General features: G+C 38.7%; 1 protein-coding gene across 1 annotated transcript in view; it reads right to left on the bottom strand.

Moving 5' to 3' along the window:
• TRIM36 (tripartite motif containing 36) overlaps positions 1-22263 on the bottom strand; it is a 76613-nt gene that overhangs the window by 40687 nt on the left and 13663 nt on the right. The window contains exons 2-4 of the mRNA XM_007954525.2: positions 14182-14416; positions 3411-3736; positions 999-1145 (exon numbers count right to left, since the gene is read on the bottom strand). Coding sequence (XP_007952716.1) covers positions 999-1145; positions 3411-3736; positions 14182-14416 — 708 coding nt within the window. The remainder of the gene's footprint in view (positions 1-998; positions 1146-3410; positions 3737-14181; positions 14417-22263) is intronic.

Raw genomic sequence — 22263 nt, 5'->3', positions numbered from 1 at the left:
TGGGGAGGAAGTGGGAGGGGAGCTGCTGCATTGTAAATTTTGGTCAATGACATGAGACAAAGTATATGTGAACTGCTGTATGAAAAGTGAATTTACTCTGGAAATCTTCACCCAAATCCTAATTAAAAAAAATAAAAATAAAAATCTTCAATTTCTTCATTTTTGGTATTAGTAGTTGGTGCACAAATTTGAGTAACCATCTTAAGTGTTCAATATGTCATTAACTAGTCTTCCTTGTAAGTGTATGGATATTAACTAGCATAGTACAGGCTTTAATACATATTGGACATTACTGTCTGTACAACTAACCGTTTGGTTAGAAATAACCCAAAATGAAAACCAAAACCACTGCCACTGAGTCAATTCCAACTCATAACGATCCTGAAGAAGAAAGCACAACTGCCCAATAGGGTTTCCAAGGCTATAAATCTTTATGGAAACAGACTGCCTTATCTTTCTGCTGTCAGAGTGACTGATAGGTTTGAAAAGCCAACCTTTTGGTTAGCAGCCAATGCCTTAACTACTGCGCCAACAGAGCTCCTTTAGGAATACTAGCAACCTAATATTAGTAGATCATCAAGATTTTGTATTGTTAACTTATTCCTGGGCTTTGCGCTTGCTCTCAAGGTATCGGAGCCAACGTGGACGTTAAAAGGGAAACGTTCAGGTGAGGCCACTTTGTCATTTTGCTAAGGACCATGTACTCTCTTACAGTGTATATCACTTCAAGGACAGGCCAGTGTGGCAGAGCAGATGGCTATGTGCTAGAGTGCAAGGAGCTGGAGTTCTATATGAGGAAAATCAAGGCTCAGAAAGGCAAATAAACCCTCCTCCCTCCCATCTTAGTACATTTATGAAAGGTGTTTATGCTTAAAAAAAAAGAAAGAAAGAAACAAAGAAACAAAGAAAGACCAAACAAACCATGATTTTTCAAAGAAAAAGTTAAAAGCATAAAGTTACAAAGAAACTAAATTGTTCCAAAATTGAACAAGTCCTACCTTTAAAGTTTTGTAGGCAGTACTCATAGTGGTTACACGGTGATTGGAATGATTACCACCCAATTTACAGAGATGACAAACAGGCCTCTTACATAACTCACAGTACATGTTTATTCTCTCTGTTTCATGTTCTGGGCACATTAAAATCTATTAAGTAAAGAATAAAAAATGTTTAAGGCTCTTCATAGCTTACATGGCATTCAAACGGTTTCAAGTAATCTGATAAAATCCTAAATATAAAGATTTGCTTTATAAAAATCACTAAATAAAACCATTTAACTAAATAGAAATATGAAGAGAAATCAAAGTTTTTGATACATCACATGAAAATTCTCTATTAGAATTATTTTTAAGTAGTCCTCCTAGACTTCCTTTTTTAAAAAGGTGAAAATTTCGTTCCTATGACTCAAGTGGATCCAGCTAGAAAAGCCAATTTTCAATCAGTACATTTTTTCCATAATCAGTATTTGTATTTGGTACCAAAACAAATAACTTATGAGAACTCATGGCCTCACCAGCTCTCACTAAGTGAATCTTGGAACATTTCATGATACAGGGACAGATATGTTTAATTGTACAGATCTGGACCAAATTTAGAGCTGTGCCTTTTCTGCTTTGATTAAGTTGTTATCTTTTAATTTTCTCTATAAATTACCATCTCAGGTATATTTGACATTTTATGTAAAATAATTATTTTCATTCAGAAGAAAGGAAGGAATCCTTTAAACTAGCATGTCAATGAACCTAAAAAGTTGTGGTCTATGATTTCAATAGACCAGATTTTAAGCAACTGTAACTGGTCTGATAACTTGTAGATATTAAGCAACAACAACAACAAAAGTTTATTATAAAAAGTTCCAATATCAATGTTGAAGCCTAGAAGAGAGAAACGATTAGAAAAGATTTCAATTTTTCAGCATGCACAATTTGCTACATTCTCAAAGCATTCCATTTAAAATAAAATGTAAAATTTGGTTTTCTGCAAGAAATGATCAAAACTCAAAGACAAATATTTTACTGAACAGGGTACACTCTTCTAGAATTTTACAATACTAAATAACACTAAATACTTGAAGAAAAAAAATTTTTTCTTAATATAACATATTCATATTTCTTTGGTTCTCCTATATCAATTTTTTACTACATTTACAAACGGAAAGAATGAGACTTTGCAATTTATGCTCAAAACTTCATGAAATTCTCAACTCAGAAAATATAATTCAATTAACAGTCATTAGTTCTTTCACAGTTGGCTAATATCAATATAATCTTTTTAAAAAATAAAACACCACAAAGCTGTGTATTTCTAAAAATGGATGATCTAGAGGATTAGAAAACTATTTGATAAATCTACCACCATACTGAGATAGTTTTGAGAAAAGAGTCATTTATTAAAACATAGAAGCTTAGTTTTCTTTTAATCTAATAGCTCTACACTATTTTAAATGGTATAAGGAATATTCAACTCAGTTTGAAGATACTTTTGGGACACTGTTTTCTGCTTTCTTTAAGGGACCCTGGTGGTGTAGTGCTTAAGGCATTTGGCTGCTAACCAGAAGGTCAGTGGTTTAAACCCACCAGCTGTTCCATGGAAGAAAGATTGGGCAGTCTACTTCCATAAAGATTTACAGGTTTGGAAACCCAATACGGGTTGCTATGAGTCAGAATCGACTCAATGGCTGTGAGTTTTGTTCTTTTGGTTTATTATAAATTAAGTCCTAGACGTGCAAATAGATTTTCATACTCACACAAGTTACTAAATTTTGAGAAATAAAAACTTCAGTTAAAATAGATTACTTTTGTATATCTATATAAATCAAAAAGATATATAAATGAAGATGTCCAGAAATCATTCTGCTTTTCAACCACAAAGCAGGGAAAACACTAAAAATACATAAAGTTCTTTTAGGCATCAATAAAAAAAAATTATACAGAATATTTAAGAAATGTAAATTCCACTTCAGGTATTATATAATCATTATATCACAAGATTAAAAATATAAAGTCAGAATTACTCTTATTCATAGTACAATTTAAATAACTGAAATGTCAGAAAAATATATTCCCCAGTCAAATCTTTTAGTTAATTATGGGTTCATGACATAAAGCACAGAAATGTTTTAACTTTAACCATTTCAGTCTTAGAGAGCATACCTGATACAACCTTTATTACACATAATTGTTATGAATATTCATTTATAGTATTATATTACAATGGAGTGATACTATAAAATTGCCTTTTAAGTTGTAGGATGTTTAGTCCCATACCAAGTAACTCCAACTATAAAGACTTAAAGTTCTTGCAGCACCTGGTTTTAAAGTTCTTTTCTTTCTTACTGTAAAGTCCTATACTCATAACACTTTCTTTTATAGCATTACGTTTAATAGTCCAACAATAAAAGCTTCACTTACCTTAGGTCTAAAATTAGTGGTTGGGCCCACATACTCATGCTGAGCTTTTACAGTACCCCAAGGATGATAAATTTTAAAGCATTCGTTGCAGTAGCTTGCACTACAGTCCATGCAACTTTTTGTGGATTCTTGAGGTGGTGGTTTGCAAAGGTCACACATAATGGCTGTGGCTGCCCTAGCTGCCTGCCGATATCTTTCCACAATAGTTTCCAAAGTGAAATTTCTAAACAGACCATTGATTCCTCGTTCTCCAAGATCCACATCATGCTCACAGCCAGGGCACGGAAAAGTAGTTGTCCTAGGGGTCAATGAATTGCGCTTCCAGCCTGTGTAATTAGTAAGCCTTGTTTAGTAATATCAGTAGGAAAATGAATAGAATGAAGAAAACAGGAATCAAGTTTTAGAAATAAATGTATTTATAAATATATTCTAAAATCATAATACCCAAAGTAGCTCTATCTGAATAGACAGAGGAAAACATTCTACAGAAAATCTCATATGAAAACCATACACAGATATGAGGATAAAACACATAATACAATACTACACAATGTCAGGATCTTTTGAAATTATATAGCCTTTATGACTATTGTTATAAATTATATCCACAGGAATTTTGGCTGCCATTTAAATGAACACAGCCTTAACTGATTGATAGGAAATAAGCTGATGTGCAAAAATTTGCATCTTATATAGACAAGCATTTTTTTTTTTTTTTTTTTTGTTAGTTTCCTGTCTTCAAATACAGATCTTCTCTCAGTAGTTCTGGTGGAGGCGCATGTTTTCTGTTTTCTTTTTTTTTTTTTTTTTTTTTTTCTTAAATTGTTCCTTTTTTTTTTTTTTTTTTTGGCTAAACAATCCACAGGTTTTATTGATTTTTCAGAGGGACATGTGACCACAAAATTAAGAACCACTGCAATAAAGGGTATCCCACTGTAGTATTGTTTTATCTGGAGAAATTCAGAAAGCAAAAGTGGAGTGTAATCTATAGAAGAGTGAAAAGCTCATTCATAGACCTAGAATTTAATGACTTTAAGGAGGACCAACCATTTATTATCTTCTTATGACCTAAAAAAGAGAATCATTAAGATTACTTAATTCAGTAAGCCAAAAGTTATCCAAAAAAGTATTTCAAATAATTTTTTTATACACATACTCTGAATGACCTTAACATTACAATCTCTGTTCAGTATTATCATTCTGATTTTACCAAATCAAGAAACCAAGGCATGACAATCCTTGCACCACAGTTCACAAGAATCTAGGTTGTCCACTTGACATAGATACATGCATGCAACATTTCTTCCTCTAGTTTACAAATCTATTCTTAGTAATCTCAGTTGCCCACATAATAACTTACTCTAAATATAAACACAGGCTTCTTAATTTACAGCCTTCTTTTCACACTACCGTGTATCAAGTACCAAAGATGAATGGTTAAAGTCAGTATACCACATTTAGAAAAGACCATTGAGTAGCTATATTACCATTGCTTTTGCACACTAATACCATCACTTAAAAGAATGTCTTAAAAGATACGTGGCATGATAGCACTACAGATAAAATTTAGCCATCAGCACATAATATTGCTCACTGACAGTGATTTTATAGTGTGCTAAATAGCAATATGCCCTGCAATTATGCAGCATGCAGAATATTTTTACTATCTTCATTTAAGATATTTTTAACCTTTATATATTTAAACATTATTGCATACAAAAAAAAAGCTGTCCCACAAAAATTTGAAAATCCTACCTAAAATATAGTTTTGTAATAATTTTTAAAACATGCAATATAATCCAAGATGTTTCACATCACAGCAGACATACAATGAAAAAGGCAGCAAAGCTAATTTTAAAACACATGCCAATGAAAATTTCACTTAGTGAAAAAAGAAGCCAAACAATTCTGGAAGTAAGACAGTGCAGTGGTCAAGTTTAAACAAATGGAAATTCATATTTAATTGCATTCTTCCATATGTGAACTAGGGGACAGAAATTAAAATGAATGGATGACTATTCTTACTCAAAGTTTGAAAAATGGGTTATTATTGGTTTAAGAATTAAAAGTTGTAGTCAATTAAATAATGGGATAAAACAAAATAAAATCATGACAATGAAATGTCATGTGGTCTTCAAGTTCAGATGTTTCTGTAAACCTTTTTAAACTTATTTTTAAAATTAAAAAATAAAATGTAAAGCATCAGACTGACCTTCAGTTAGTGAAAATATCAAACCAAGACAAGTGATTAATTTTTCACAAAACTTATTCAAATAGAACCTTGGCTACTTTTCTAAACAGATCTTAAAGCTCTCAAATCTTTCCAATGAATTTTAAACTTTTATTTCATTCTATGTCTTGTATTTCTACCATGGTTTCACGTTTAAGACAGTAAAGAAAACAAGACAGACCTAAGGGTAATTCTGGGAAGTAAACTTAATGAATAAACTCAACTAACTAACCAGCTAGCTAACTAACGCACTGCCGTCGAGTCGGATCCGACTCATAGCAACCCTTTCTTGGGTTTCTGAGGCAGTATCACTATGGAAGTAGGTTGCTCAACCTTCATTCTGAGGAGTGGCTGGTGGGATTGAACCGCCAGCCTTCTGGTTAGCAGTCAAATGGCTTAGGCACTATGCCACCAGAGCCTCTAATAAACTCAACAGCGGAACTAAATAAAATGTAATAGAATCAAGTTTTTACTCTCAACAGATGTGCTAATACAGCAGACATTAACCAAATGTAACTACTTAAATTTAATTAATTAAAATTAAATAAAAATTTAGTTACTCAGCCCCACTAACAATATTTCAAACTCCTAATCGCCAGATATGGCTAGTGGCTACCATACAGAGCAGTGCACAGTTGAATCCATTATAGCAGAAAGTTCTATTGAACAGTTCTGCTCTAAAACATGATATAATGAAAAAGAAAAATAATGATGAAAAATACAGAAGTATGTAGACTAAGCAATGCAAATTTTGTTAAAATGAATTTGTGGGGCCAATAATATTTGCAAATTATTTGAATACTGTCATCTTAGAGAATCAGTTCTTTTCTGCATGTATCTTAACTTCAAAGATAAATTAAACAAGCATGAATTATGACACAATTTAAAAAAGACTCCAAGATAATTTCAAGTCATTTTATAACAAAATCCTCTCCTAAAACTCAGCTTTTAGTCATTTATCATTAAAATATCAAAGAGAAATTATGCATTTCAAAACAGAGGGAAGGAAGCCAATTCATAACTAACAGGTTCCAAACCTCTTAACAGTTACATCCTCTCCCATATTCTGACTGCAAACAACTTCCTCACTGTTAATACCTGGCCAGTTATTAAACTACCTCTCCTCACAATGGACATTCATGTGAACTTCTTGGTATGTGGCAATGAGCTGATAATGTCTCATAATGCCACATTAGTTTCTTTTAATATATTCTGACCATTTGATGCCTATTAGTTACATTAGCACTTATCAACCTGCAAAAACTGTTTTCCTTAGATACTCATAAATCAAAAATGGCTAATAAACAATTAACTTTTCTTTTTTTAAAAAAAAAGAAAACAGCTCCTAACCCTCTAACTAATTACTGAATTTTTACACTTAAAATTCTCAGGGACTCTCCAAAGTTTGTAAGAAAAAGGATTACATGTGGCTCCTAAAAGTGGCTAGATTTTCATATCAAGGAATACAGAAAAATGTGAGGAAGACTGAAAAGGGCTAACATCTCAAGTGTCATTATTCTCAAATAAAGTATAGGATATCACCAATATTTTACAAAAATAACAATTTTACTTTAAAGGTCAACTGGATTAAAACTTACACAATTATGTTATTACAAAAATTTTCAATACTTTTCATCAAATTTTTAAATATGTAACAAAGTAGTACTAGCTTACACCTCCCCACCTCAAGGTAGCAACATGGCTTTAAAGATATCTATTTAGAAGAATAAAAGGGGTAATTAATGTATGTCATTTTCTTCAAAAATACCTTGCCTTGAATATTGATAAAATGCAAGCACTAATTATCAGTGCTCTCCTTAAAAAAAATGCAGAACTCACTAGGAAATTTAGTCCTGTTGACCTTTAAGTCATTTCAGTCCAATTTGTTTATTTTCTACTTAATTTTGGATACTTGACCACTGATGTTTAAGAATCTTATCTAATCAGGGTTATTTAATTTAAATCTAAAATTATACTGCCTGCGGCCACACAAGCAATAAAGCGTTTTCTACCTCTCCACCCCAAAGATCTCCAATGGGTTACTGTGAACAATGAACAGAAAAGCTGGATTTAGAATTTAAACTCAAAGGGAAGAGTCACAACTTGTTAACAAATGATAAAGCCGTAACTGTATCCTGCACATAATACTATTATTGAATTAACAGTTAAAAAAAAAAAAAAAAAGTGTTTTTCCTGGTACACATGGTATCTTTAAACTTACCAATATAAAATATTTATCAAGCTATTTCATTAGAGTTCAGAATTAATCATTGTTGGTGCAGCATTTAAGAAATTTATACTTTGTCTTGTTGATTTGTATTTTTTAGACAATAATATTTCTGGTAAATGTTGGAAATACAAAGTAAAAGTACGTCTTTTATTGAACTTATTGCTCTAAATTCACACTGTAAATTAACATTGCAAAAGTTGAATATATCTTGCAGACCACAAGAAATCAAAATGGGGAAAACTTGTACATGTATCATCAAAAGTATACAGTAATAGGACTATTTTACTTTTACATGATTTAATGGGCTATTGGGTTATACCCACAAACCAAACTCTCCTTTAAAGAGACCCTTTTATTTTAAAATTCTGTTAAATGTTTAATGTAATACTACGAATAGAAATATGCGGGACAAAATAGCAAGGCACACATGTAACTTTGAATTTTCTAGTAGCCACTTTAAAAAGGTAAAAAGAAATCTTTGACGTGTATTTTAATAACATCATTTAACGCAACATATCCAAAAGATGTGATCAATATAAATTTAAGAGATTTTTCTTTTTTTTCATTTTGTCTTCAAAATCAACACATTCACAGCACATCTCAATTATGACTAGTCATATTTCAACTGCTCAACTGTCAATGTGAGTAGTGATTACTGAACTGGGTAGTTCAGGGCTAATGAATTCCCTTATTAAAACAATGGCAAAACTAATTTTTTTTAACTCTATTCCTCTCATACAAATTTCTCACAATTGGATTTCCGGTGTCCTTCTCAACTATGTCTAAGTGATTTAAAAAAAAAAATTCAGGAAAAAAAAGGGAAATTTACTTATCCATGAATCTGTTGTTGAATCAATCCAAAGAACAATTATAGACAAATGCACAATTAATATAGGGTAAGCAATGTTATATTTATAATACAATGACTTCTAATAGTTTAAAACTGGTGCTAGTGGGAAGGTGGGCAATCCTAAAATGTGTATTCTTTTAATAAAAATATCCAGGAATGATTATTACACTTAGAGTGTTCTCATCTTTTATGTGCTCTATCTGTGTTTGATAGGAGCTCTGGTGGCAAAGTACCTAAGGCATTCGACTGTTAACAGAAGGCTGGTGGTTCAAACCCACCAACCACTCCTCAGAAGGAAGGCTGGGCAATCTACATCTGTAGTGATACCACCTCGGAAACCCAAGGAGGGGTCACTATGAGTCGGATCCCACTCAATGGCAGTGTTAGGTTTTTGGCTGGTTTTGTGTGTGCGTGTGTGTGTGTGATTTGGGTGAAAGTTTACAGAGCAAATTCACTTTCCATACAGCAGTTCACATACACTTTGTCTCATAACATTGACTACAATTTACTCCAATGCAACAGCTCCCCTCCCACTTCCTCCCCATAGTTACTTCTTCCCTGTGCCCATCCCTCCATGTACTCCTGCCCCCTGAGCTGTCTCCCTGTGCATACACAGCCCTTCTTTCTCCCGTGATTATTCTCTCCAAGGAGTGTATCTACCTCAGGTAAATGTTTAACTCATATGTCTGTCTTTTGTTTGGCTGGAAGCCACAGGTGTGGGTTCAATTCCAGACGTGAAGGGCAGCTAGGGGCCAATAGTCTCAGAGGTTCCACCAGGCTCCACTGGACCAGCAAACCTGGTCCCCAATATTTTTTTCCCAAAAATAATTTTGAGTTTTTTTTCCGCATTGTTCTCCCTCTCTATCCAGGATCTCCTACATAGATCCCCCTCCGAGTGCTTGACAGTTGTAGCTGGGCACCATCCAGTTCCTCTGGTGTCATAGTCGCACAGGCTGTGGATCACACAGTGTACTAGTCACTAGGACTAATTGTTTCCATAAATCTTTGGTTTTCTTCCTTGTTCTTCGCTCTGGACGAGGAGAGGCCCATTGCTGCATCTAGATGGCCACTTGCAAGCTTTTAAGATCCCAGTGGCAACTCGCCAAAGTAGGAAGTAGAACAATGTTTTGTGTAGTGTTATGCCAACTGAGCTTGATGTCCCGTGACCATGGTCCCGAGCCCACAGGTTCAACTACTTGCTCCTTCTGGGTAGCTGGCTGTGACCAAGAAGTGACTACAATCTTGTCCCTTGTCAGGTTTTGGCTGGCTTTTATCTGTTTGTTATCTTGCTCTGTGTTCTGCTTCATTCATGTATTCTAAGTATTTTATGTGCTTCTTTAAAAAGGACAGACAGGTCTGTTTTGTTTATTGCTTCTCAGCACTTACCTGTGTCTGGTAACCAGTGGGCTCTCAAATATTTGTTGAGTAAATGAATGAAACTGACATTTAATAAGACATAGAACTTTAGTGCTGGAAAAGATCTGGCAGGGAGCAGATCAATGAGTCACTCTATCTCCACAAAATTTGCAAAAGTTGTTCATCTATACATTGTTTAAAAGACAGACTGCAATCACTGGTCACCAAAAAGCTGGATGGATCAGAGCCAAAGGTGTGTTTTGGCTTGTACTATGTTGACCTGACATGGCCTTGTAGCAGCTGTGGCCCTTGGTAACTGTACTGTAAACTTTGGTGAACCTCTCTGTCTTTTAAATAATATGAATTAATGAGCAAGATTTACAAAATAGATTTCACATAAAAATCACTATCAGCCTTTCACGAAAAATTAATAAATGTAAAACATAGTCCCAACAAGCCCACATGATAAAAATTCACTGGTGCCCAGTCTCAAACTCTCACTGCCGTCAAGTCCGAGCTGACTCATAAAGACCCCTCCTTGGGTTTCAAAGGCAGTATCACTACAGAAGTAGATCGCCCAGTCTTCCTTCTGAGGAGTGGCTGGTGGGTTTAAACTGCCAGCCTCTGGTTAGCAGTCAAGTGCCTTAGGCAGTATGCTACCAGAGCTCCCTACTGCCCCCTTTAGATAACACATCCGTTCTAGTCTCCAGTGTCCCCAACCATACCCCACTGTCTCCCAACAAGAAGGCTAAGTGTCAGTTGGCTGCTGATACTGAGGCTACTGATTTTCTAATAGTAGTTAATGGGAAAATGAAGTATTTATTGTTCTCTGTTTTAAAAAAGTAAAATGGAAGAGGAGCCTGGGTATTTATTATGCCTGAGGCTTGCTTCATTAATGTATGTGACCTGTTTGGCCCCTGCAGTATCTAAATTTTGACTCCTGATTTAAACACTTCTCTAGTGACATGTATCTCATATAATAAGGCAGCCCATTTCCTTTTTCTCTCTCTGTGCTAAATTGAGATTTGCCATCCTATTCCATCTGCTCATTGATCCTGAACCTTTGCTGTGAAGATACCCACTGCATTTTTATTTCCTATCATCATTCTTCACATAAAAGATTCAAAGTCTTCATCATTCTAACCTCCCCCCTCTGAACATCATGCAATTTAATAGGGTTCTTCTTAAAAGGTGGCACTCAGGAGGAAGACACCTTAGTAAATATATTTCTGGTTCCCACTCCTACTATCATTGAGTTGATACTGACTCACAGCAACCCTGTATGGATAGAGTAGAACTGCCCCATGGTGTTTCCAAGCTGTAAATCTTTATGGAACCCAACTGCCTCATCTTTCTCCCACAGAGTGGCTGGCAGGTTCAAACCACCAACTCTTTGGTTACAAGCCAAATGCTTTTAATCACCACGCCACCAGAGCTCCTCTATTTCTGGTTTAGACAGTATAAAGTACAGTGGGATATATTTCTTATTTTGAAAAATATGCCACTGCTACTGAATATACTGATGCATCAAAGGAAAAGATGAAAGTAGAGCAGCAGATGATAACATCTGAGGAAGGAGACCAGGACCTAAATACTCCAGAACCAAAAAAGGTCTCAACAAAAGAGTTAGATGTAGCCTTTCGTCTCATTGTAGCAGGGATGGCAAAGTTAGAGAAACAAGATTCTAAGACAGAGAGGTTCACCAAAGTTTACAGTACAGTTACCAAGGGCCACAGCTGCTAGAATGCCATTTATGGCAAGGAAAAAAAAATTGTTAGAACCTCCTTTGATGCTGACCTCAAGAAACTGACTCCAATAGTAAACCCTCCTCTCTAGCAAAATAGTTAAACCCTGACTCCCCAGCACCACGTCCACTCACCAGACCAATCATCTTCACCAGTAGCCATCTCTCCATTATCTTTACCCCCATCATCCAACTATTAACATCATCATAACGTTATCTCACAAATGCCCCTTCTGGTATATAAAACATCAATGCAACTAGATTTTTCTTTTTCTTATCTAGACTATTTTAGGGAGCTCTGGCAGCATAGTGCCTAAGGCATTTGACTGCTAACCAGAAGGTTGGCGGTTCAAAACCAGCCAGTCCTCAGAAGGTAGACTGAGCAATCTACTTCTGTAGAGTTACCGCCTCAGAAACCCAAGGAGGGGTCGTTCTGTGTCAGATTCAACTCAACTGCAATAATTGAGTGAGAGTGAGACTGAATATAAGCCATTAGGGCTTGCTCTTTACACAAATCTTGTAGCAGGGATTTGATATTCAACATCTATTAAACAACTATCTATTGTGCATTTATCTGAGACTATTGTGCTAGATAAGTTTCTGTGTGATTCACAGTAGTATGAATCACACAGAAACACTGACCAAATCGTAAGATTAAAAGGCTACATAAAATACATTTGAGCTCATATGTACATGAAATCAGTCTAATCTTATTTTTCACAAATAATGTGCCCATGTAAATAACACACCCACACATTACAATGCATATAGTACACATAGGAAAATAATGCATAAGGGGGCTGTGTGGTTGGCAAAATGTATAGTGCACATTGCTTGTGTGAAAATATGGTAATATGCAGAAATAATGGTACATAACTAAAGTTTAATCTAAATGTCTGTGCTGAATATTAGTGTACAAAAGGTAAATTTTCTTTGGTCAATTAAGCAGGGCCTCCCAGTTAGCTAATTAAGATAAACCAATAGAATATTCAGTTGTATCTGGCAGGATGAGTTCAAGCTACTGTTCTTCCCTTCCTCAGTGTGCCAGAGTCTTAGCAGTGAGGGAAACATAAAAGTGATGACTTCACAATGAGCTTAACCCTCTCTGTTCTCATACTCCCTGAACTCCTACATACCTAACGCTCCTTTACTTGTATTTATGTATAATTTTATATCCACAAAGTATCTTCCAAGTAATTAGTGACAATCATTTAAAGAAAAATACCTGTTTTTAAAATTCCAGTGACACCACACTTAGAGCAAATCTACTTTTATGCCTTCTCTGATAAAGGACATAGACAAAACCCAAGGAGCCTCCACATCACAGGGAGGACCCAAACAGACCACATTCTCTGAAACACAGCTTAAGATGGAAGAGATTCTTGTCTGAAAAGTTTATTTATAAGATTAAAAACTTACTCCTATACTGTCAAGAGGGAGAATCTGACAGAGGGAACAAAAGGATTAAATTTAAAACCAAAAAGCCCAAACTAGACAGAGTTGAAGCCCTGAAGTCTAGAACTTAGGTCAACCAGAGTACTCTCCTCCAGACCAAGAATGTGCCTGAGATGAGGCTGTTCTACCCAAACATCTGCCTTCCCTTGGACTTTGATCTCTGTCGCAATCTCTGATTTCTGTACTAAGGTCTGGCCCTTAATTTCTGTGTCCAGTTATCTCAAGTTAATTCTGACCTACATTAATCCTGCAGTGGCTGTTCAGAAGAAAGAAAGTAATGCTACCCCAACAGGAAACAATTTAAACATTGGCTATGGATTAAAAGATGTATGTATATGTATTATACATCTAATTACATCCACTTGTATACATGACTACAGAATTGTACTAGTATTTGACTTTACTGATATACAAAAATTCTTATTTTAAAAGCTGAATTAGAAATGGTTGGAGAAAATAAATATAACAGGTAGAATAAACATACCAAATAACTTCCAAAAAGTCTTCTAGGACTTTTTATAAGATATAGTCTTATCCCTTAATTCTGCAGTATTTACGCATGACCATATATTTATACTTTTCTAGTATGTACTTTAGTAATCCATTATCTTATTCCTCATACCAAGGATATCACAAGACCAGAGCATCCCCCCACCAAAATATAGACATGGCTAATAATAGGTTTAGCACCAAGATGGTGTTCAACATCCAACATTCACTTTTAAGTGCATACAGAAAACAAGAATTCATTATGACATTTTAAAAGTGAAGGAAGCCTTAGTAGCTATAGTTTATAATTTATTCATCTAGGAAGATTAACTCTCAAAATGACAAAATTAATTTTCTTTCAGAGTTATCATTGAGCATATATCTAAGCTCCCCCAGGCCCAAGGTTCTACCACATACCTGGTCTGTTAATTCTGTCAATTTTATCCATGCTAGGGGATAGGAGCCGAAGGCGAGGACTGCTCTGATTGGAGGTGTCTGATCCCACGTCATTGAATGAATCATCAAGAGTCAGTAAGAGTTCTTTTACACATTTATGACAGATACTGTGTTGACAAGGGAGAATCAACGGGTGGGTAAACAGCTCCTTGCATGCTGGGCAAATGAGCTCTTTTTCAATATTCTTAATGGAAACCTTAAATTGAGAAAAAGAAATTAAAGTCAAAGGCTCTTAGCAGGTAAATGTGTATGGTCACATGAATATGCCCTTCTTATATATATGTACATGTGTTTACCTTTTAAGAAAAGAATTAAAAACATTTTTTTTAATCTTAAATTTTTCTACTATGAAATTCTATACCATCAGCTCCCTCAACATCCATGGCCTAAGCTGAAGAGATAAAAGATGGTAAAAGTACAGAAAGTGAGGACAAGAGAGAGATATTAGATAAAATATATATATACATATATATATATATATAAACTCACTGCCATCGAGTTGGATCCAACTCATAGCAACCCCTGCTTGGGTTTCCGAGGTGCTATAACTATGGAAGTACATTGCCCAATCTTTCATCCGAGGAGGAGCAGCTAGTGGGTTTGGACCCCCAGTCCTCTGATTAGGAGTCAAATGCCTTAGGCACTATGCCACCAGAGCTCCTACATAAAATATTAGGGGACTATGATATTCTATCAACAGCTACAAAGTCATAAAAATCATTAATTCACTGAACTAGGACTTCAGTGAAATCCTGGAAGCTTATTATTCCAATAGAAATTAAGAAGACAGCACTAAGAATAGAACTACTTCTATATAGCACATATGTCTGTGCCTAGCAAATAATAAGAGCTGGTAAAAATTGTGTTAGCCATTATGTGTGGAAGCTAGCTAAAATCTATTTCCAAACTGAATTATCAGCAATTTTCTACATTTATATGTGACCATTTTTCATATGCTCCAAATGCAATGCAGCTAAAAGGCTTGAGATTCCCATGCTATATATAACTAAGCAGTTATCTTAAAAGCCCTTCATAAATATTAAAAAGACCAAGAGGATTAAAAAGCATCATTATCACAGCTTTATTTTCAATGAGGAACAGTTTAGACTCATCAAAACTAAAAAGGTTGATTAACCCATACCAGTTTCCCATCCTTATTCTATGTAGTGGTTTATTTAAAAAAAAAAAAAAAATGTATTCCAAACTATGAGTATCCTTACAATCTTCATGACAGCCCAACTTTAAAGTTCTTATGACCTTGTAAATCATTTCTACTATGAGAAACATTGAAACTGAATTACTTCATTTATTTTAACGAAATAAAAGTATACTATCCTATTCTATCTAAAGTGGAAACAAAGTACTTTAATAATCCCTGATAATTTAATAGCATTACAGTCAACTGGCATTATCATTGTCAACTCTTTCTATGCAGAGTTCTCTTGCTGAATCACTCAGATATTTAAAATAAAGGCCCACATCATATTACAATCTTAATAAATTTGGAAATAAAACAGCCACACCTTCCAATTCACATCAAAGAATATTTGTTTGTCCACATCCTATCACAACGGATTGACACCTAATTCAAAAGAAATTGTTCTGATTGTCCAAAATAGACTCTCATACTCTATTTTTAATATAAAACTATACTGCCACTTAAGGTGTATCTTGTATTGAGAGATCTATAACCATTTCCACTTTTCTTGTAGATAAATCAATGTCATGAACTTGGCTTTTAAATCACGATAGATCTAAACCAAAAGAAAAACTATTGTGCTTTTTATATTCATTGGGGTGGAAACAATTTAAGAGAACACAACCTAGTGGCTCTCTCAGTTAACCCACTTTAAAATAAATGAGTTTCATCGGGAAACTAACAAGTTCGAAGACCAGCAAACCCGACCTCTTCAAACACACACTTGTACTTCGACAGCTGCCAGGGCACCGCCCGCCCCCAACGAGCCTGAGGAGCCTGGGAGGCGTCGCGATGCTTGGGGCAGCGTTGGGGCACGGGGGCCGGATACCGCGGGGGTCGGAGCCCAGCACAGCACCCGCTGCAAGGCCGCTTAGACAAAGGACACGCCCCCCCAACCAGCGACTGCACCTGAATCCCAGAAGCGAATTAATTCTACAGCCAGAACCCATTAAAGAACCCAGCCAGAACTCCTTGAGGTGCTAAGGTGGTAGACCACCGGTCCGGAGCGGCGCTCCCTTCCCCCGAGGACGCCGAATGCCACACTCCGAGTAGTAGGAATGGGACACCCTAGGTTACAGAGCCCTGCCCGGCGCAGGGAAAGGCGAAGAGGAAGCGGGGCCACCGCACGCCCGCCCTCGCTCCTTCTCGGGAGAGGCTTCCTTTGGGCTCGTGGCTGAGGAAGGAGAAAGACCTAAAGCTCCACGCGCCGCCATCGAGAGGTGAGGTGGCGGCGGCCCCTCTCCCCAAACTCACCAGCGAGTCTGAACGATCCCCCTCCATGATAGCCTCTTGCCAGCTGTCATCAACGGCAGGTCCAAACAGACGTCCGGGGCAGGGTCCGATGGTCGGGTCCCTGCGGCGGCTGTCGTGCCTCGGTTCGGAGCCGGATGGAGAGTTGGGACTGGGCCAGCAGACCGACGCGGCCAGGAGCAGACCGGGGCCAGAGAAACCACAGACGCAGGAGAGTCGAGCTTTGCACCCTGCGACGGCCCCGGAAAACCCGCCCAGCTGCCGGCTGCGGCGGCGACTCCTGTACACTGCGGCGGGGCCGGCTGCCGCGCGGAGACAGGGGCGCGGGCGCCGCTCTGCGGCGGGCCGGGGCGGGACCGGGGCGGGACGGTGCCGTCGCCCAGGCAACAGCACTCACCGCACAAAGGAGGCGGGACAGCAGGGCGGAGCGCCAGGGCAGGGCGGAGGTGGGCTCACGGTTCCCGAGAGCCACAATCTCCACCGCCTCCCCATCTGCCCCTATTTCCTTACCGGGCCGTCCCTCACCACCCCTTGCCAGGGTAGAAAGCCGACAGGGGACAGCAGTGAGAGCAGGGAGGGGGCAGTGGAAGCTGAGGGCCACACTCGGGGCGGGGCGAGGGCGGAGCAGTATGGCGATGGGGCAGTCCTCGCCCCTGGCCCCGCACAACCTCTCTGCCCTTCCTTTTGCTTTTCCTGAGCTTTCGTAGGACGAGGGTTGACTTATCACTGACAAGTGTCATTTCCTGGCTCTGGACGAGGTGGTAGAGATGAGGGCAGACCCAAGCGATCCTCCCTGCCCGGTCACACCAAGCACCGCAGAGCTGCATGCTTTGGAGACGACCAGAGCGAGACACCTCCCACTCCATCCTCCACCCAGACAGGTCTGGGGATTCGCATCGTGGGTCACCTTCTTTACCTGGATCTTCTCTCTTCCCTTTAGGCTGAACTTCATTTCCTGGGTAGTCACCAAGCGCTAGGATTCTGCTTTCGCATTCTGCTTTTACACACCAAGACGCGGCGCTATTGCGCCCCAGACGTTCTTGCCAAGCGGAGTGGGGACAAACTTCAGGGCAGTGTTCCCCGCCCCCCGGGTGCTGGCCCAGGGCTGCAGGAGAGCCGCACCCTGCGGTGGAAGAGCGCCCCGCCCCCGAGGCTGCGATATTCTTTTCCCCCTGGAACAGAAGGCGCGAGGAAAGGGGGCCATGCGACCAGAGCTGCTTCCGCACGCACAGTCTACGCGGTGCGCTCCCGCCAAGTGTTAAGACTCGCTGTTTCTGCAGCTCAGGAACCAGTTTAGCCTAAATGCCACCTACCTTCGCTCAAGCTCTTTTCTTCTATCTTGTTTTCAGGGTAAAGAGAGAACCTGGGACTGTCCGAACTAAAATTGTTACACAATGCCATTGCCTTTCCAATACCATCGTTACACTGACTGAGAACAATGGCATTAAACATCTGGACAGAGGGGACCACAGATCCTGTATCGAGGATGCTGTTTAGGTTTTGAAATGCTTCCCTCTTTTGTTTCCTATTTAAGATAACTCTCGTTGTGGCAAGTTCCGCCACATGCCCACAACCCTGTGGGCAGCGGTCACCTCTTCTCCAAGACGGTAGTAAAAATAGTGATTGTTGTTGTTATGTGCCCTCGAGTCCGACCCAACTCATAGCGACCCCTCCTTGGGTTTCCGAGGCAGTATCACTACGGGAGTAGATTGTCCCATCTTCTTTCCGAGGAGTGGCTGGTGGGTTTGAACCGCCAGCCTTCTGGTTAGCAGTCAAGTGCCTTAGGCACTACGCTACCAGAGCTCCTTAAAATAGTGATAAAAGTGTAGAATTTAAAAAAAAAAAAAAAAAAGCAGCAGCAGCAGCAAGGGACCATAGCAGCTGTCTTTAATCAAATACCCTCAAATTTACAGATGACGTGCGCAGGAAGAACGCCTTGCCAGGTAGTAACTAGGCTACTCTGATCCCCAATTAATAATACCGGTCCAGTGAACCCACAGGAATACACAGAGTCACTGTACCAAAAAGAACTGATCGATCTTCATCCATTTCAGGAAGTGGCATATGATCTAGAACCAATGGTAATGAAGGAAGAAGTCAAAGCTGCAATGAAAGAACTGGCGAAGAACAAGGCTCCGGGAATTGATGGCATACCAATTGAGATATTTCAACACACAGATGCCCCATTGGAGGCGCTCACTCAGTTATGCCAAGAGATTTGGAGGACAGCTACCTGGCCAACTGACTGGAAGAGATCCATATTTGTGCCCATTCCAAAGAAAGGTGATCCCACAGAATGTAGAAATTATAGAACAATATCACTAATATCACATGCAAGTAAGATCTTACTGAAGATAATTCAGAAATGTTTGCAGCAGTATATTGACAGAGAACTTCCAGAGGTTCAAGCCGGATTCAGAAGAGGACGTGGAACAAGGGATATCATAGCTGTTGTCAGATGGATCTTGGCTCAAGGCAAGAATACCAGAAAGATGTTTACTTGTGTTTTATTGACTATGCAAAGGCATTTGATTGTGTGGATCATGACAAATTATGGATAACATTGAGAAGAATGGGAATCCCTGAGCACTTGATTGTACTCATGAGGAATCTGTACCTTGACCAGGAGGCTGTCATTCGAACAGAACAAGGGGACACTACATGGTTTAAAATCAAGAAGGGAGTGCGTCAGGGTTGTATTCTTTCTCCACACTTATTCAATCTATATGCTGAGCAAATAATCCGAGAAGCTGGACTATATGAAGAAAAACGTGGTATCAGGATTGGAGGAAGAATCATTAACAACCTGAGATATGCAGACGATACAACTTTGCTTGCTGAAAGTGAGGATGACTTAAGGCACCTACTGATGAAGGTTGAAGAATACAGTCTGCAGTATGGATTACATCTCAACATAAAGAAAACAAAAATCCTCACAACTGGACCAATGAGCAGCATCACAATCAATGGAGAGAAGATTGAGGTTGTCAAGGAATTCACATTGCTTGGTTCTACAATCGATGCCAACGGAAGCAGCAGTCAGGACATTAGACGTCGTGTAGCATTGGGAAAGTCAACTGCGAAGGAACTGTTTCAAGTGCTGAGGAGCAAGGATATCTCCTTGAGGACTAAGGTGCGCCTGACACAAGCCATGATATTTCCAATCACCTTGTATGCATGTGAGAGCTGGACAATGAATAGGGAAGACCGAAGAAGAGTTGATGCTTTTGAGTTGTGGTGCTGGCGAAGAATGCTGAAAGTACCGTGGACTGCTAAAAGAACTAACAGATCTGTCCTGGAGGAAGTGCAGCCAGAATGCTCCTTGGAAGCAAGAATGGCCAGACTTCGTCTCACCTATTTTGGTCATGTTGTCAGAAGGGACCATTCCCTGGAGAAGGATGTCATGCTTGGTAGGGTGGAGGGTCGACGAAAGAGGGGGAGGCCTTCAACGAGATGGATTGATACAGTGGCTGCGATGATGGGCTCGAGTATAGCAGGGATTCTGGGGCTGGTGCGGGATCAGGCAGTGTTTCGTTCTGCTGTGCATGGGGTCGCTATGAGTCGGAAACGACTCGACGGCACTTAACAACAACAACAACAACAGTGAACCCACAAGGTGGAGCTGAGGCCGCTTGCTTCCCACAAGTTCTGAAGGTTCCTAATAGGGAGAAATGAGGAAAATAACAAATGCCTGCAAAGTTTAGGCACCTAAATCATGTTCTATACCATGTTCTTATGTAGATTTTAAAAGCACTGAAAGTCAGTTTCTGGGCCCTTGGGTTAAATCATTTCCCATGGCTTTAATCTCGCATCAGCACATCTGCGTAGAGATTTAGACCCAAATGAAATAGTTGACAGTAAAAGAGACTGCTGACTGTAAAAGAGACTGTTACCAGTTGCTGTCAGACTCATAGTCACCCCATGTAACCAGTAGAACGATCCTCATAAGGTTTTCTAGGATGTAATCCTCACAGGAGCAGATCTCCAGGCCTTTTTCCCACAGAATGGCCCAACGCCACCTTTTCCTTTAGGAGTCCACCACCAGGCTCCTGAAGAGATTGTTGTTGTTGTTATGTGCCATCGAGTCGGACCCGACTCATAGCGACTCCTCCTTGGGTTTCCCAGGCAGTATCACAATGGAAGTAGATTGCCCCATCTTCCTTCCGAGGAGTGGCTGGTGAGTTTGAACAGCCAGCCTTCTGGTTAGCAGTCAGGTGCCTTAGGCACTATGCTACCAGAGCTCTGAAGAGATTAGAAGGCTTTAATAACATGAACTAAAGATAAAATTCATATAGATTATGTTTGGATAAAAATAAATTTAAAAGCCCTTCTATTATGCACATCAAACTTCCAGTGAGATGTCAGTTTTCACCTAATGGACAAAATTCAAAGGACCTCTGGTGGTGCAGTCCCAAAGGCATTTGATTGCTAACCAGAAGATTGGTGGTTCAAACCCACCTAGCCCCTCCAGGAAAGGAAGATAGCGCAATCTACTTCCACAAAGATGTATGGCTTTGGAAACTCAATAGGGGTCACTATGAGTTGGAATCGACCTGACAGCAGTGGATTTGGTTTGGCAAAATTCAAAAATTATGTTATTACACTTGACAAGAATGCAGTGACCAAGGCACTTTCAAAGTGTTTTGTGATAGTGTAGATTGATGCAGTTATTTAGAAGAGAAATTTTGCAAATTCCACATAGTACCCAAGGCACTTGACTTCTAACCAGAAGGCTGGCAGTTCAAACCTACCAGCCACTCCTGGGAAGGAAGGTTGGGCAATCTACTTCTGCAGTGATACCACCTCAGAAACCCAAGGAGGGGTCGCTATGAGTCGGGGCCGACTCGATGGCACATAACAACAACAACAACACTGAAAATTCTAAGTGCTTTTATCTTTTAACTAAGCAAGCCTACTCCTAGGGATTTTTCTCCTGAAATACTTGCATATATGCACAAAAAACATGTGTACAAAGATCCTGAGACCATATTTGTAAGAACAACCTAAATTTTATCCATTATGCCCTTCCATAATGCAGTATCCATAGAATACTGAAATAAATCAACAGCAGCTAAAATAAATGTACTAATGAGAAAGGATTTCTAAAATACAGTGTTAAAAAAAAATAACTACAGAACCATAGAGATTCTGTATGCTGCCACTGTGGCAAAAAGGAAGAAAAAAAAAAGTCCAGGTAGGCATATATGCTTATATAAACAAACAAAAAATTCTCTGAAATAGAGCACACACAAAAAATGGTAACAGTTCTCAGCAGTAGAAACAGAGAAATAGATTTAGGTGTGGAAGACTTACTTTTAAACATTGCATTTGCATTTCATACTATAAGCATGTTTTACTTGTAATTTTTTGATATGAAAAAATGATTTAATTCACAAAACTCTAAAAGCAAAAAAAGGAAGGGGGATGAGAAAGACATAGAGAGGTACATGGGAGGTACAGACAACAAATATGAACCCTTTTGTACATACAGTACTGCACTGTCAATGAAGGCTAATATGGGTATATGGGTGGAGAGATGGGTGGACAGGCTGAATGATTAGGTATGTCTATGAAATGGGGAGTGTATCCAAGAA

This window comes from Orycteropus afer, unplaced genomic scaffold (assembly GCF_000298275.1).
Source record: "Orycteropus afer afer isolate SDZICR_OR568_19922 unplaced genomic scaffold, OryAfe1.0 scaffold00464, whole genome shotgun sequence".
Lineage (NCBI taxonomy): Eukaryota > Metazoa > Chordata > Mammalia > Tubulidentata > Orycteropodidae > Orycteropus > Orycteropus afer.
This window is presented reverse-complemented; position numbering and strand designations above follow the sequence as displayed.